Source organism: Aedes aegypti, chromosome 2 (assembly GCF_002204515.2).
Source record: "Aedes aegypti strain LVP_AGWG chromosome 2, AaegL5.0 Primary Assembly, whole genome shotgun sequence".
Taxonomy (NCBI): domain Eukaryota; kingdom Metazoa; phylum Arthropoda; class Insecta; order Diptera; family Culicidae; genus Aedes; species Aedes aegypti.
This window is the reverse complement of record NC_035108.1, coordinates 9,159,770-9,175,623: the sequence shown is the minus strand read 5'-3', so window position 1 is coordinate 9,175,623 and position 15,854 is coordinate 9,159,770. Positions and strand designations below refer to the sequence as shown.

Below are 15,854 nucleotides of genomic sequence, written 5' to 3'. Positions count from 1 at the left end.
GCACAATCATTCAGGTTGCATCGCTCCAATTGACCACCCACAGCGCCAAGTCCTGCATTGCGTTTCAACTGTTTCAGTCGCTGTCAGTCACCGTTCTCCAAAGATCAGACTGAGAAAAATGATGAACTAAGAAAACTTTTCCATTTTTTTTTTGTTGTTTTCCGAACTACCCGTGTAGAAGGAAAGCAAAAGAGTAACGATAACAAAGTTCTCATGAAATGTTTTCATCACTCCAAGCCATTCCTCCTGGTCGCTTTTCTCTCGCACCCTGCCGAGGGTCGTTTCTCCTCTACCCGCGTGGAAACTTCTTCCCCGTGAACGCAGGCAGCAATAAATTTGGAATTTTCTTTCCACAACTTTTCACCACCATTGAACCAGGCTGCGAAACACCCTTCTTCGACTCAGACTTTCCCCATCTTCAACTTGCTTTTGTTTTATTTTCTTAGGCCACCAGTGGAGATAAGAAATCAGTCAGGTCCGTGGTTCAACAAGATTTTGGCGCCCTCGTTGTGTCCAGGCGAAGTCGCCTGCCTCTGCTGCTATCTAACCACGTGCCGAGCGCAAAATTTATGGGGCATTAAAATTCGTACAGTGTCTACTTCATCCCCTAGTGAGTGGGTGCCCAATGCACAGTGGTTCAAAGGCGATCACAACCTCAAACATCTTAGTAGTTTTCTCTGAACGGTAATATATTTTTCATTTCATTTTCGTAGCAGGATCGCGAGTGCGTTGAAATTTCCTTCTTTTCACGTTTTAAAGGCGGATCAATTGTTTGAGTTCGTCGTCTTTATATAATCACGGATTTGAATTTTACTTCCCATTTTGGTATTGCAATGTCCCTTGATCCAACAATGGAATTTGTTGAAGTTTCTGGAACTTTGTCGATATCAAGTTTTGTTTGCATAGAAATGATAACATCAAGATTACTATCGATAAATGTTTCGTATGTATTCCAGTCGGCTCGAATATAATTTGAAAGTGGAGCTGATAGGATTGAGAATTGCTTCATGGGATATTTGAAATATAACAGGGACATGATCAGAATCAAAATCAGCATAAGTAATCGGTTGGCTACAGAGGTGGCTAGAGTCGGTGAAGACTAAATCAATCGTAGAAAGGTTTCTAGAAGAGGAAAAACATGTAGGGCTATCATGATATTGAATTGAAAATTATGAAATAAAATTTTGCCGGTGAATAGCTTTGTGAATTCTTCCATGAGCGATTTTTTGCATTAGAGTTATCAATGACAACAAATTTGACTTATTGCGAGTCAATTTTCACAAGCTTGTTTAAAGTAAATGAACTTACTGCCCATTACATTGAATAGACAAATGAAAGTACATATATTTACCAAGATGTGTTTCAGAAACTCCCAAAATTTACAAAAAATGGTTGAAAAAAAGTTTATGTTTTATTCACCTATGATTGATGCATCTCACCCACATGCCCCAAGTGGATCATGACGATGATCGAAAACGTTTGGATCTCTTTTGAGTTTGGATCCAGGTTTCAAATAAGTTTTAGTAATAACTCCCATATGTATGTTATTACTTAGTTGTTAGATAATTAAACAGCTCGTCTTTCTTATCATTCAAAGAACGAGTATTCCAATTGAAGAATGATTTTCCCAGTAACGAAATTTAAGTTATACCTTGTCACTGGTTCAAAACAATAAATATTTCAATACAAAAGTTCATCATACATGAATATTAAAAAAAAATGTGTAAATAAAACAAAAATTCATTAATATTACCCATTTAAACGAGAGATTGAGGTTTTGGTCGTCACTTTGTCTACATCGAGCCACTGCACAATGCCCCTGTTTAGCCATAGTTTGGCGACCCAGCACGAAAGGATCCCTCGACTTTTATCTTGTCCGATTGTAGTGTCTTTTTTGTGTCAACAGTGAACCCGAGCGAGGAGTGAAAAGACAACGATTTTCACTTGCCTTGCACTCGGGTAAGCTTTTAAGCTCGTTTTCGTTTGCTTTCGCAAGAATTAGAAGGGATGGAATCTGGTTGGACAGTCCTTTTTCCAGACGGCAGATTGAGCATGAATGGGTGAGAGCGTTCTTTGATGAAGTTAAGTTTGAGCTGCCATAAAATGGTTCCTTAAGGTGGCTTAAGGTGGGATCAATGATTCTACTTTTTGAATATTGTTACCTTGCTTTCATCTCACGAATTAGTGGAAGGTATGAACCTTTTATCAGAATATGATTTTCACATCCACGGTATCTCTCTGTATTTAATCTAATCTAATTCAATACAGACGCAGTCAATACAACCATTAAAACAATTGAATTAGTAATCATGGTGGGGTAAATGGATCATTTGGTAGAAATTTTCAAACATCGCGTATCAAAATTAATCTTATTGAAGTATATTAGTCACTCATATGATCACCTTCTAAATAAAATATTAAAATCCCCCAGTCAAATCTTCCAATTGTGTTTCCGTTCATCTGCGTTTACCTTGGTTGCATAATTAATCCCGTGGTTTATCATTTCGTTAATGATCCGTACACGACCGAAACACACCGCAATTAGCAGCCAGCGACTGCCGCAGTCTGGCCAAGCCCGTCATCCGTACCGACGCATCACTAAACCCCGAAACCGCCCCTCGAATTGCCCAAGACAAATGTCTCTCATTCTTTTTCCGTGTTGTTTCTTGAATTTTCTCTTCCCACCTCCGCATTCACACCAATACAGGTATCGTGGTTCCGGCGGAAAGACTACCAGCTGCTGACGGTCGGTTTGTCCACGTACAGCAGCGACGATCGATTCCTGGTGGAGCACACCCGCCATTTGGGCAACTGGGCGCTGCGGATAAAGAACGCCCGGAGGGAAGACGAAGGACTGTACGAGTGCCAAATTTCCACCCATCCGCCACAGTCGATATTCATCGAGCTTAGGATCGTAGGTAAGTTCAATATGAGTTTCACTTCACCCTCGAACAATTTGGGGGAGCAAGCATTAGCAGATGAAATGAATCACCATAATTATGGCAATGTTCGGATGGGAAGCGTGGCACCCTGCATTCATTTTCGTTTAATCTGGAAACATGAGCCGAATTAGCGATTCCAGGCGGTTTCTTCATTAGGGGAAATATTTCCTTCACATGCAATCAGTGTGAAGAAAGCGCTGGCAATTCAAATTTCGAGAAAAGATATTTGTATGCGTCTTAAGTTAGAGGTAATTGAAAAAAAAAAAAACGAAAAAAATATCAGGATTTGAGCCTGCTTAAGAGTTGTGTAAAATTTAATGAGGGCAGATATGTAACTTTTTGATATTATTTTGCAGAATATCAAACAAAAGTAAACCATTTTCCAACAGATGTTCTCAAAAATTTGAGAGAATCCATTGCTGCATCACAAGATGTTCAAGATATTTAGATTATATTATTTTTATTCCTTACTGCACTCGTAAGATGTTCTAAAAATGTTCCAGTAGTGTCGTAATGTTATTACAGTCTCCCCACAAATATGAATCAACTAAGGGTAATTTTTCAAAATAAAATAATGCTAAAAATCATGTTGACGCTAGAATATGACGGATTTCACGCCAACTCGACACGCGATTGACAGCACCCCTTCAGAATTCAACGAAACTTTCTGGATTTAAAAAGTATGTGAAACTTAGATACTTTGCATACTTTGTTTTTTCAAAATCGATCTAGACTAACATTTGGAAAGGGTCAAAGTTTTTTTTACTTTTTTTTATAAACCCGTATAACTCAAAAACGGTAAGACCTACAAAAAAGTGTTGTATGGGGGACTGTCGTGAAATTTCCTGACATTTTAGAGAAAAATATTGAAAAAATAAGAACACATTTTCTACACTGAAAAAAAAATATATTCAAAACTTTAAAGTCGATTTAAAAAAAACGGCCATTTCAGATTTTGATCGTCCTTAAGCAAAAAGTTTCGTAATTAAATTTACTAAAAGTCGTCCATACATTGCAAACTGTGCATATTTTAGAGAAAAAAGTTTTTCTAACTTCAAATATTTTAAGTCCAAAACTGATTTTTTTTTTTCAAAGATTTTGTTTTAAACTGTCAAATATGATCGTGTTTTCAAGTGATAAATGAGTTTGAATCAGAAAATAAATTGTATTTTTTATTGAGAATAGTTAAAAAACGGATTTATACAGTGATTGTGTTTTATAAATGAAGGCAATCAATGGACTTTGCCTCTGCCTATGAGGAAATCAACTCCGTCTAACAATCCGACGGATTTTTATGGTTCGAAAGGTATCACAACAGTATTGCAAACATTGAAAAGTAACAACCTTATCCATATCCCATTAAATTCTCTTCTAGAAAAAGTTTTGTGAAAAAAAACTTACTAAACGTACCTGCCTTAAACGCCAGATTAATAAGAAATAATGAATATGTTTGTATTGTTATCTACCTAAAAAAAGTTGATAAACTCATAAATCATGATTTTATTTGCAAATAACAGTCTTCTTTTCTACGAAACAAAAAAGACAAAAAAGCGTCAAGGGCGAAGGTTAAATACTGGTAATTAGCGACTTTTCTGAAAATTATAACGCTGCTCAAGGATATCACTGGAATACTTCCCAAGCAGTGATACACCAATTCTAGATTTACCATAAAAAGATAATTAATTGGAAAATGTTAGTTTTATTATAATATCAGACCCATGACACAGTAGCAGTTCAGCTATTTATTTTAAAATTGATAAATTTTGTTAAACAAATCAAAAGTTATTTTTAAGTTAGATGGAGCTGCAGCTCATTTTAAAAATAAAAAAAAATGCCAGCTTATGTAATTTCAAGAAAATACATGGATTGGAAGCAGAGTGGCACTTTTTGCCACATCCCACGGCAAAGGCCCCTGTGGGTAGTGCTTTGTGAAGCCCAAGCAGGACAGTTCGGTTTTGCGTCGTCCGATTGATTTAGCTGACGGATTCGCGCGTTTTCGTTGCCGGAGAATTTTTTCCCCCTGTTTTGGAGCGTCTTGCTGGGTAGTGCTTTGTGAAGCCCAAGCAGGACAGTTCGGTTTTGCGTCGTCCGATTGATTTAGCTGACGGATTCGCGCGTTTTCGTTGCCGGAGAATTTTTTTCCCCCTGTTTTGGAGCGTCTTGCTGGGTAGTGCTTTGTGAAGCCCAAGCAGGACAGTTCGGTTTTGCGTCGTCCGATTGATTTAGCTGACGGATTCGCGCGTTTTCGTTGCCGGAGAATTTTTTCCCCCTGTTTTGGAGCGTCTTGCTGGGTAGTGCTTCGAGAAGCCCAAGCAGGACAGTTCGGTTTTGCGTCGTCCGATTGATTTAGCTGACGGATTCGCGCGTTTTCGTTGCCGGAGAATTTTTTCCCCCTGTTTTGGAGCGTCTTGCTGGGTAGTGCTTTGTGAAGCCCAAGCAGGACAGTTCGGTTTTGCGTCGTCCGATTGATTTAGCTGACGGATTCGCGCGTTTTCGTTGCCGGAGAATTTTTTTCCCCCTGTTTTGGAGCGTCTTGCTGGGTAGTGCTTCGAGAAGCCCAAGCAGGACAGTTCGGTTTTGCGTCGTCCGATTGATTTAGCTGACGGATTCGCGCGTTTTCGTTGCCGGAGAATTTTTTCCCCCTGTTTTGGAGCGTCTTGCTGGGTAGTGCTTCGAGAAGCCCAAGCAGGACAGTTCGGTTTTGCGTCGTCCGATTGATTTAGCTGACGGATTCGTGCGTTTTCGTTGCCGGAGAATTTTTTTCCCCCTGTTTTGGAGCGTCTTGCTGGGTAGTGCTTTGTGAAGCCCAAGCAGGACAGTTCGGTTTTGCGTCGTCCGATTGATTTAGCTGACCGATTCGCGCGTTTTCGTTGCCGGAGAATTTTTTCCCCCTGTTTTGGAGCGTCTTGCTGGGTAGTGCTTTGTGAAGCCCAAGCAGGACAGTTCGGTTTTGCGTCGTCCGATTGATTTAGCTGACGGATTCGCGCGTTTTCGTTGCCGGAGAATTTTTTTCCCCCTGTTTTGGAGCGTCTTGCTGGGTAGTGCTTTGTGAAGCCCAAGCAGGACAGTTCGGTTTTGCGTCGTCCGATTGATTTAGCTGACGGATTCGCGCGTTTTCGTTGCCGGAGAATTTTTTCCCCCTGTTTTGGAGCGTCTTGCTGGGTAGTGCTTCGAGAAGCCCAAGCAGGACAGTTCGGTTTTGCGTCGTCCGATTGATTTAGCTGACGGATTCGCGCGTTTTCGTTGCCGGAGAATTTTTTCCCCCTGTTTTGGAGCGTCTTGCTGGGTAGTGCTTCGAGAAGCCCAAGCAGGACAGTTCGGTTTTGCGTCGTCCGATTGATTTAGCTGACGGATTCGCGCGTTTTCGTTGCCGGAGAATTTTTTTCCCCCTGTTTTGGAGCGTCTTGCTGGGTAGTGCTTTGTGAAGCCCAAGCAGGACAGTTCGGTTTTGCGTCGTCCGATTGATTTAGCTGACGGATTCGCGCGTTTTCGTTGCCGGAGAATTTTTTCCCCCTGTTTTGGAGCGTCTTGCTGGGTAGTGCTTCGAGAAGCCCAAGCAGGACAGTTCGGTTTTGCGTCGTCCGATTGATTTAGCTGACGGATTCGCGCGTTTTCGTTGCCGGAGAATTTTTTCCCCCTGTTTTGGAGCGTCTTGCTGGGTAGTGCTTCGAGAAGCCCAAGCAGGACAGTTCGGTTTTGCGTCGTCCGATTGATTTAGCTGACGGATTCGCGCGTTTTCGTTGCCGGAGAATTTTTTTCCCCCTGTTTTGGAGCGTCTTGCTGGGTAGTGCTTTGTGAAGCCCAAGCAGGACAGTTCGGTTTTGCGTCGTCCGATTGATTTAGCTGACGGATTCGCGCGTTTTCGTTGCCGGAGAATTTTTTTCCCCCTGTTTTGGAGCGTCTTGCTGGGTAGTGCTTTGTGAAGCCCAAGCAGGACAGTTCGGTTTTGCGTCGTCCGATTGATTTAGCTGACGGATTCGCGCGTTTTCGTTGCCGGAGAATTTTTTCCCCCTGTTTTGGAGCGTCTTGCTGGGTAGTGCTTTGTGAAGCCCAAGCAGGACAGTTCGGTTTTGCGTCGTCCGATTGATTTAGCTGACGGATTCGCGCGTTTTCGTTGCCGGAGAATTTTTTCCCCCTGTTTTGGAGCGTCTTGCTGGGTAGTGCTTTGTGAAGCCCAAGCAGGACAGTTCGGTTTTGCGTCGTCCGATTGATTTAGCTGACGGATTCGCGCGTTTTCGTTGCCGGAGAATTTTTTCCCCCTGTTTTGGAGCGTCTTGCTGGGTAGTGCTTCGAGAAGCCCAAGCAGGACAGTTCGGTTTTGCGTCGTCCGATTGATTTAGCTGACGGATTCGCGCGTTTTCGTTGCCGGAGAATTTTTTTCCCCCTGTTTTGGAGCGTCTTGCTGGGTAGTGCTTTGTGAAGCCCAAGCAGGACAGTTCGGTTTTGCGTCGTCCGATTGATTTAGCTGACGGATTCGCGCGTTTTCGTTGCCGGAGAATTTTTTCCCCCTGTTTTGGAGCGTCTTGCTGGGTAGTGCTTTGTGAAGCCCAAGCAGGACAGTTCGGTTTTGCGTCGTCCGATTGATTTAGCTGACGGATTCGCGCGTTTTCGTTGCCGGAGAATTTTTTTCCCCCTGTTTTGGAGCGTCTTGCTGGGTAGTGCTTCGAGAAGCCCAAGCAGGACAGTTCGGTTTTGCGTCGTCCGATTGATTTAGCTGACGGATTCGCGCGTTTTCGTTGCCGGAGAATTTTTTCCCCCTGTTTTGGAGCGTCTTGCTGGGTAGTGCTTCGAGAAGCCCAAGCAGGACAGTTCGGTTTTGCGTCGTCCGATTGATTTAGCTGACGGATTCGTGCGTTTTCGTTGCCGGAGAATTTTTTTCCCCCTGTTTTGGAGCGTCTTGCTGGGTAGTGCTTTGTGAAGCCCAAGCAGGACAGTTCGGTTTTGCGTCGTCCGATTGATTTAGCTGACCGATTCGCGCGTTTTCGTTGCCGGAGAATTTTTTCCCCCTGTTTTGGAGCGTCTTGCTGGGTAGTGCTTTGTGAAGCCCAAGCAGGACAGTTCGGTTTTGCGTCGTCCGATTGATTTAGCTGACGGATTCGCGCGTTTTCGTTGCCGGAGAATTTTTTTCCCCCTGTTTTGGAGCGTCTTGCTGGGTAGTGCTTTGTGAAGCCCAAGCAGGACAGTTCGGTTTTGCGTCGTCCGATTGATTTAGCTGACGGATTCGCGCGTTTTCGTTGCCGGAGAATTTTTTTCCCCCTGTTTTGGAGCGTCTTGCTGGGTAGTGCTTTGTGAAGCCCAAGCAGGACAGTTCGGTTTTGCGTCGTCCGATTGATTTAGCTGACGGATTCGCGCGTTTTCGTTGCCGGAGAATTTTTTTCCCCCTGTTTTGGAGCGTCTTGCTGGGTAGTGCTTCGAGAAGCCCAAGCAGGACAGTTCGGTTTTGCGTCGTCCGATTGATTTAGCTGACGGATTCGCGCGTTTTCGTTGCCGGAGAATTTTTTCCCCCTGTTTTGGAGCGTCTTGCTGGGTAGTGCTTCGAGAAGCCCAAGCAGGACAGTTCGGTTTTGCGTCGTCCGATTGATTTAGCTGACGGATTCGTGCGTTTTCGTTGCCGGAGAATTTTTTTCCCCCTGTTTTGGAGCGTCTTGCTGGGTAGTGCTTTGTGAAGCCCAAGCAGGACAGTTCGGTTTTGCGTCGTCCGATTGATTTAGCTGACGGATTCGCGCGTTTTCGTTGCCGGAGAATTTTTTCCCCCTGTTTTGGAGCGTCTTGCTGGGTAGTGCTTCGAGAAGCCCAAGCAGGACAGTTCGGTTTTGCGTCGTCCGATTGATTTAGCTGACGGATTCGCGCGTTTTCGTTGCCGGAGAATTTTTTCCCCCTGTTTTGGAGCGTCTTGCTGGGTAGTGCTTTGTGAAGCCCAAGCAGGACAGTTCGGTTTTGCGTCGTCCGATTGATTTAGCTGACGGATTCGCGCGTTTTCGTTGCCGGAGAATTTTTTTCCCCCTGTTTTGGAGCGTCTTGCTGGGTAGTGCTTTGTGAAGCCCAAGCAGGACAGTTCGGTTTTGCGTCGTCCGATTGATTTAGCTGACGGATTCGCGCGTTTTCGTTGCCGGAGAATTTTTTCCCCCTGTTTTGGAGCGTCTTGCTGGGTAGTGCTTCGAGAAGCCCAAGCAGGACAGTTCGGTTTTGCGTCGTCCGATTGATTTAGCTGACGGATTCGCGCGTTTTCGTTGCCGGAGAATTTTTTCCCCCTGTTTTGGAGCGTCTTGCTGGGTAGTGCTTCGAGAAGCCCAAGCAGGACAGTTCGGTTTTGCGTCGTCCGATTGATTTAGCTGACGGATTCGCGCGTTTTCGTTGCCGGAGAATTTTTTTCCCCCTGTTTTGGAGCGTCTTGCTGGGTAGTGCTTTGTGAAGCCCAAGCAGGACAGTTCGGTTTTGCGTCGTCCGATTGATTTAGCTGACGGATTCGCGCGTTTTCGTTGCCGGAGAATTTTTTCCCCCTGTTTTGGAGCGTCTTGCTGGGTAGTGCTTCGAGAAGCCCAAGCAGGACAGTTCGGTTTTGCGTCGTCCGATTGATTTAGCTGACGGATTCGCGCGTTTTCGTTGCCGGAGAATTTTTTCCCCCTGTTTTGGAGCGTCTTGCTGGGTAGTGCTTCGAGAAGCCCAAGCAGGACAGTTCGGTTTTGCGTCGTCCGATTGATTTAGCTGACGGATTCGCGCGTTTTCGTTGCCGGAGAATTTTTTTCCCCCTGTTTTGGAGCGTCTTGCTGGGTAGTGCTTTGTGAAGCCCAAGCAGGACAGTTCGGTTTTGCGTCGTCCGATTGATTTAGCTGACGGATTCGCGCGTTTTCGTTGCCGGAGAATTTTTTTCCCCCTGTTTTGGAGCGTCTTGCTGGGTAGTGCTTTGTGAAGCCCAAGCAGGACAGTTCGGTTTTGCGTCGTCCGATTGATTTAGCTGACGGATTCGCGCGTTTTCGTTGCCGGAGAATTTTTTCCCCCTGTTTTGGAGCGTCTTGCTGGGTAGTGCTTTGTGAAGCCCAAGCAGGACAGTTCGGTTTTGCGTCGTCCGATTGATTTAGCTGACGGATTCGCGCGTTTTCGTTGCCGGAGAATTTTTTCCCCCTGTTTTGGAGCGTCTTGCTGGGTAGTGCTTCGAGAAGCCCAAGCAGGACAGTTCGGTTTTGCGTCGTCCGATTGATTTAGCTGACGGATTCGCGCGTTTTCGTTGCCGGAGAATTTTTTTCCCCCTGTTTTGGAGCGTCTTGCTGGGTAGTGCTTTGTGAAGCCCAAGCAGGACAGTTCGGTTTTGCGTCGTCCGATTGATTTAGCTGACGGATTCGCGCGTTTTCGTTGCCGGAGAATTTTTTTCCCCCTGTTTTGGAGCGTCTTGCTGGGTAGTGCTTTGTGAAGCCCAAGCAGGACAGTTCGGTTTTGCGTCGTCCGATTGATTTAGCTGACGGATTCGCGCGTTTTCGTTGCCGGAGAATTTTTTTCCCCCTGTTTTGGAGCGTCTTGCTGGGTAGTGCTTCGAGAAGCCCAAGCAGGACAGTTCGGTTTTGCGTCGTCCGATTGATTTAGCTGACGGATTCGCGCGTTTTCGTTGCCGGAGAATTTTTTCCCCCTGTTTTGGAGCGTCTTGCTGGGTAGTGCTTCGAGAAGCCCAAGCAGGACAGTTCGGTTTTGCGTCGTCCGATTGATTTAGCTGACGGATTCGTGCGTTTTCGTTGCCGGAGAATTTTTTTCCCCCTGTTTTGGAGCGTCTTGCTGGGTAGTGCTTTGTGAAGCCCAAGCAGGACAGTTCGGTTTTGCGTCGTCCGATTGATTTAGCTGACCGATTCGCGCGTTTTCGTTGCCGGAGAATTTTTTCCCCCTGTTTTGGAGCGTCTTGCTGGGTAGTGCTTTGTGAAGCCCAAGCAGGACAGTTCGGTTTTGCGTCGTCCGATTGATTTAGCTGACGGATTCGCGCGTTTTCGTTGCCGGAGAATTTTTTTCCCCCTGTTTTGGAGCGTCTTGCTGGGTAGTGCTTTGTGAAGCCCAAGCAGGACAGTTCGGTTTTGCGTCGTCCGATTGATTTAGCTGACGGATTCGCGCGTTTTCGTTGCCGGAGAATTTTTTCCCCCTGTTTTGGAGCGTCTTGCTGGGTAGTGCTTCGAGAAGCCCAAGCAGGACAGTTCGGTTTTGCGTCGTCCGATTGATTTAGCTGACGGATTCGCGCGTTTTCGTTGCCGGAGAATTTTTTCCCCCTGTTTTGGAGCGTCTTGCTGGGTAGTGCTTCGAGAAGCCCAAGCAGGACAGTTCGGTTTTGCGTCGTCCGATTGATTTAGCTGACGGATTCGCGCGTTTTCGTTGCCGGAGAATTTTTTTCCCCCTGTTTTGGAGCGTCTTGCTGGGTAGTGCTTTGTGAAGCCCAAGCAGGACAGTTCGGTTTTGCGTCGTCCGATTGATTTAGCTGACGGATTCGCGCGTTTTCGTTGCCGGAGAATTTTTTCCCCCTGTTTTGGAGCGTCTTGCTGGGTAGTGCTTCGAGAAGCCCAAGCAGGACAGTTCGGTTTTGCGTCGTCCGATTGATTTAGCTGACGGATTCGCGCGTTTTCGTTGCCGGAGAATTTTTTCCCCCTGTTTTGGAGCGTCTTGCTGGGTAGTGCTTCGAGAAGCCCAAGCAGGACAGTTCGGTTTTGCGTCGTCCGATTGATTTAGCTGACGGATTCGCGCGTTTTCGTTGCCGGAGAATTTTTTTCCCCCTGTTTTGGAGCGTCTTGCTGGGTAGTGCTTTGTGAAGCCCAAGCAGGACAGTTCGGTTTTGCGTCGTCCGATTGATTTAGCTGACGGATTCGCGCGTTTTCGTTGCCGGAGAATTTTTTTCCCCCTGTTTTGGAGCGTCTTGCTGGGTAGTGCTTTGTGAAGCCCAAGCAGGACAGTTCGGTTTTGCGTCGTCCGATTGATTTAGCTGACGGATTCGCGCGTTTTCGTTGCCGGAGAATTTTTTTCCCCCTGTTTTGGAGCGTCTTGCTGGGTAGTGCTTTGTGAAGCCCAAGCAGGACAGTTCGGTTTTGCGTCGTCCGATTGATTTAGCTGACGGATTCGCGCGTTTTCGTTGCCGGAGAATTTTTTCCCCCTGTTTTGGAGCGTCTTGCTGGGTAGTGCTTTGTGAAGCCCAAGCAGGACAGTTCGGTTTTGCGTCGTCCGATTGATTTAGCTGACGGATTCGCGCGTTTTCGTTGCCGGAGAATTTTTTCCCCCTGTTTTGGAGCGTCTTGCTGGGTAGTGCTTCGAGAAGCCCAAGCAGGACAGTTCGGTTTTGCGTCGTCCGATTGATTTAGCTGACGGATTCGCGCGTTTTCGTTGCCGGAGAATTTTTTTCCCCCTGTTTTGGAGCGTCTTGCTGGGTAGTGCTTTGTGAAGCCCAAGCAGGACAGTTCGGTTTTGCGTCGTCCGATTGATTTAGCTGACGGATTCGCGCGTTTTCGTTGCCGGAGAATTTTTTTCCCCCTGTTTTGGAGCGTCTTGCTGGGTAGTGCTTTGTGAAGCCCAAGCAGGACAGTTCGGTTTTGCGTCGTCCGATTGATTTAGCTGACGGATTCGCGCGTTTTCGTTGCCGGAGAATTTTTTTCCCCCTGTTTTGGAGCGTCTTGCTGGGTAGTGCTTTGTGAAGCCCAAGCAGGACAGTTCGGTTTTGCGTCGTCCGATTGATTTAGCTGACGGATTCGCGCGTTTTCGTTGCCGGAGAATTTTTTCCCCCTGTTTTGGAGCGTCTTGCTGGGTAGTGCTTTGTGAAGCCCAAGCAGGACAGTTCGGTTTTGCGTCGTCCGATTGATTTAGCTGACGGATTCGCGCGTTTTCGTTGCCGGAGAATTTTTTCCCCCTGTTTTGGAGCGTCTTGCTGGGTAGTGCTTCGAGAAGCCCAAGCAGGACGGTTCGGTTTTGCGTCGTCCGATAGAGTTTGTTGACGGTTTCGCGCGTGTTTTCGTCGCCGGAGATTTTTATTTTTTTTTTTTTCCCTTTGTTTTGGAGCGTCTTGCTGGGTACGTATTTGGGAAGGCCCAAGCAAGACGGTTTATTTTCGGGACGCCAAGAAGTTTTGCTGTCAGTGTCAGTTTTGTGTTCAGTCGAGAATGGATGGCCAACTGGTGAGTTCGTTTCATGCTTATGATAACACATATTTTCTTGAAAGCGTAACTTTTATGTAATATTAAAACAAACTTTGTATGGTTTGTCACTATAGGTGTCGGCATTATGCTTTTTTCTTATACAATTTGAATATACATATATTTTTCTCTTTTTGACATTATTAAAAATTATCCTTTGAATTGTTCGACATTGTGAATGTTGACGTATTTTCTAAAACTTCTACCATATCGAGACAAAATGCACAGTAATACTCATATGTAATTTTCAAACAAACTATGTATGGTTCGTCACTACAAGTGTCGGCATTATTCCTGTTTCATATAAGTTAAAATATATACATGTAATTTTCAGTTTTCGTCATTAATAAAAACGTCTTTTGAATTGTTCGACATTATAGATGTTGACGTAATTTTTCCAAAAACTTCTCGAGACAAAAATACAAAACTAGCTTTAAATACAAGTCGTATATTTCCCCCTTGTCCATGGATCGCATCACCGACCAGAGGTGACTCCCAGATCTTTTCCTTCCTCACTAATAAACACCCTTCCCGTGGTGATTGTGGAGATGCAGAGGTATTCTCGGTCTCTAGAAGCAACAATCATTACACCCTAACATTCCTTCCCCATCCCAACTGACTGTAAGGACTTGGCCGGCGCCGTTATTGATCAATAATATTAGATCTGCTAAAATTGCACTTCGAGAGTAAGCGGAAACTCCCATCCCTTATTCATTTGGATCGTAGTGCAATTCTTACCAGTTCCGATCAATCACGGAGTAGCAACCATTGACATGTACAGTCAGTTTATGCTATGCTATGCTATGCTATGCAAAACACCCCTTTCTTTTTACCTTTATTTTTGTAATAAAAAAAACTTTGAATGGTTGGACACTACAAGTGTAGACTTCCGAAAGGTTCACTTTATTCAACAAACTTTGGATGGTTCGTCACTGTAAGTGTCGGCATAAGAATAGGAGTGTTAGGAATGTTTCATTTAGGTATTTGTTCAACAAACTTTGAATGGTTCGTCACCCCAAGTGTCGGCATAATCATGTTTATATCTCACAAATAATTATTTATCATGGTCTAATTGCTTATCAAAGTGAATCCTGTGACCCAACGATCCTCCCCATTAACAAACATCCCTCCCAGTAACCTTTGTGGAGATGCAGAGGCAAACACGGTCTCCAAATAGCAAAGGTTACACACTAACATTCCTTCCCTCAATCCCACCTGACTGCAAGGACGTGGCCGGCGCCGTTATTGACCCTGTATAAATAGAGGCACTGAATTATGCACACTGAAGAAGATTATGGCCAATCCCAGTCAAACTTCTAGTTGATTCTTTGTGCATTTTCACTGACTTCGGTCAATCACGGAATAGCAACCATTGATATGTGTAGTCAGTCTAAGCTAAGCTAAAGCTAAGCATCCCACGGCAAAGGCCCCTGTGACGATATTGGTGGCACTCTCAAGCGAATGGCAAAAAGAGCAAGTCTTGCAAAATACTATGGAAACACAATCGCAACTCCGCGAGAACTATTCGACTGGGCAGTGAAACAAACCGATACATGTATCACCAAATTAAATTTCTGTTATATATCTAATGAACAATATGTTAAAATGTCAGAGGAATTGGTGGAATTGTTTGATAAGGTTAAAACTGTACCTGGTACCCAAAAATATCATTGTTTTATGCCTACTAGTGATACACAAATTGCAGCCAAACGGTATACCAATTCAGAGGATGAACCAAAAATATTCAATTTATTCAGTAAAGCCCAAAAATAATGTAAATATTCATGTGCTGATACTACGTTTTAGGATATATAGCAATAATAAAAATAAAAACAAACCACGACTTTTTTCATAAGCATAATATTTCTAGACACCTGTTAAGATTGGCTTAAGAAATTAAATATTATTGTGATATCTTTCCAACCATAAAAAACCTATCGGATTTTTAGAAGGAGTTGATTTTCTCATAAGCGGTATGGTACGAGATCAATTGAATTTAATAAAAAAAAAACTGTATAATTTCGTTTTATTTCTTTTAACTACTCCCAATAAAACAAACATAATCTATTTTGTGATTAAAACTCATTTATCACTTGAAAATATGATCAGACTAGACTATTTAAAGCGAAATGAAAATTAAATAAAAAATTCATTTTGGGCTTAAAAAATTCGATGTTAGAAAAACTTTTTTCTCTAAAATATGCCCAATTTGCGATGTATGGACGACTTTTAGTAAATTTAATTACGAAACTTTTTGCTTAAGGATGATCAAAATCTGAAAAGGCCGTTTTTTTTTTAAATCGACTTTAAAGTTTTGAATATTTGTTTTTTCAGTGTAGAAAATGTGTTCTTATTTTTTCAATATTTTTTTCTAAAACGTCAGGAAATTTCACGACAGTCCTCCATACAACACTTTTTTGTAGGTCTTACCGTTTTCAAGTTACACGGGTTTATAAAAAAAGTAAAAAAAAACTTTGACCCTTTCCAAATGTTAGTCTAGATCGATTTTGAAAAAACAAAGTATGTAAAGTATCTTAGTTTCACATAGTCTTCACACCCAGAAAATTTAATTGAATTCTGAAGGGGTGCTGCCAATCCCTTTGTCGAGTTGGTGTGAAATCCGTCCATAAAGTGTCGATTTCGATAGAAATTTCAAACATTGTCTATCCCACAGATATGGACTAGTGGAATAGGATCAGAGATTTCTCCAGGGATTCATTCAGGATTTGCCTTAAGATTTAACAAGGTATTCCTTAAGGAGTAAGAT

General features: G+C 44.0%; 1 protein-coding gene across 1 annotated transcript in view; it reads left to right on the top strand.

The window, feature by feature from the left end:
- Positions 1-15,854, top strand: part of LOC5567816 — a 311,149-nt gene that overhangs the window by 203,752 nt on the left and 91,543 nt on the right. The window contains exon 3 of the mRNA XM_021839877.1: positions 2,708-2,918. Within this exon, the coding sequence (XP_021695569.1) occupies positions 2,708-2,918 (211 nt within the window). The remainder of the gene's footprint in view (positions 1-2,707; positions 2,919-15,854) is intronic.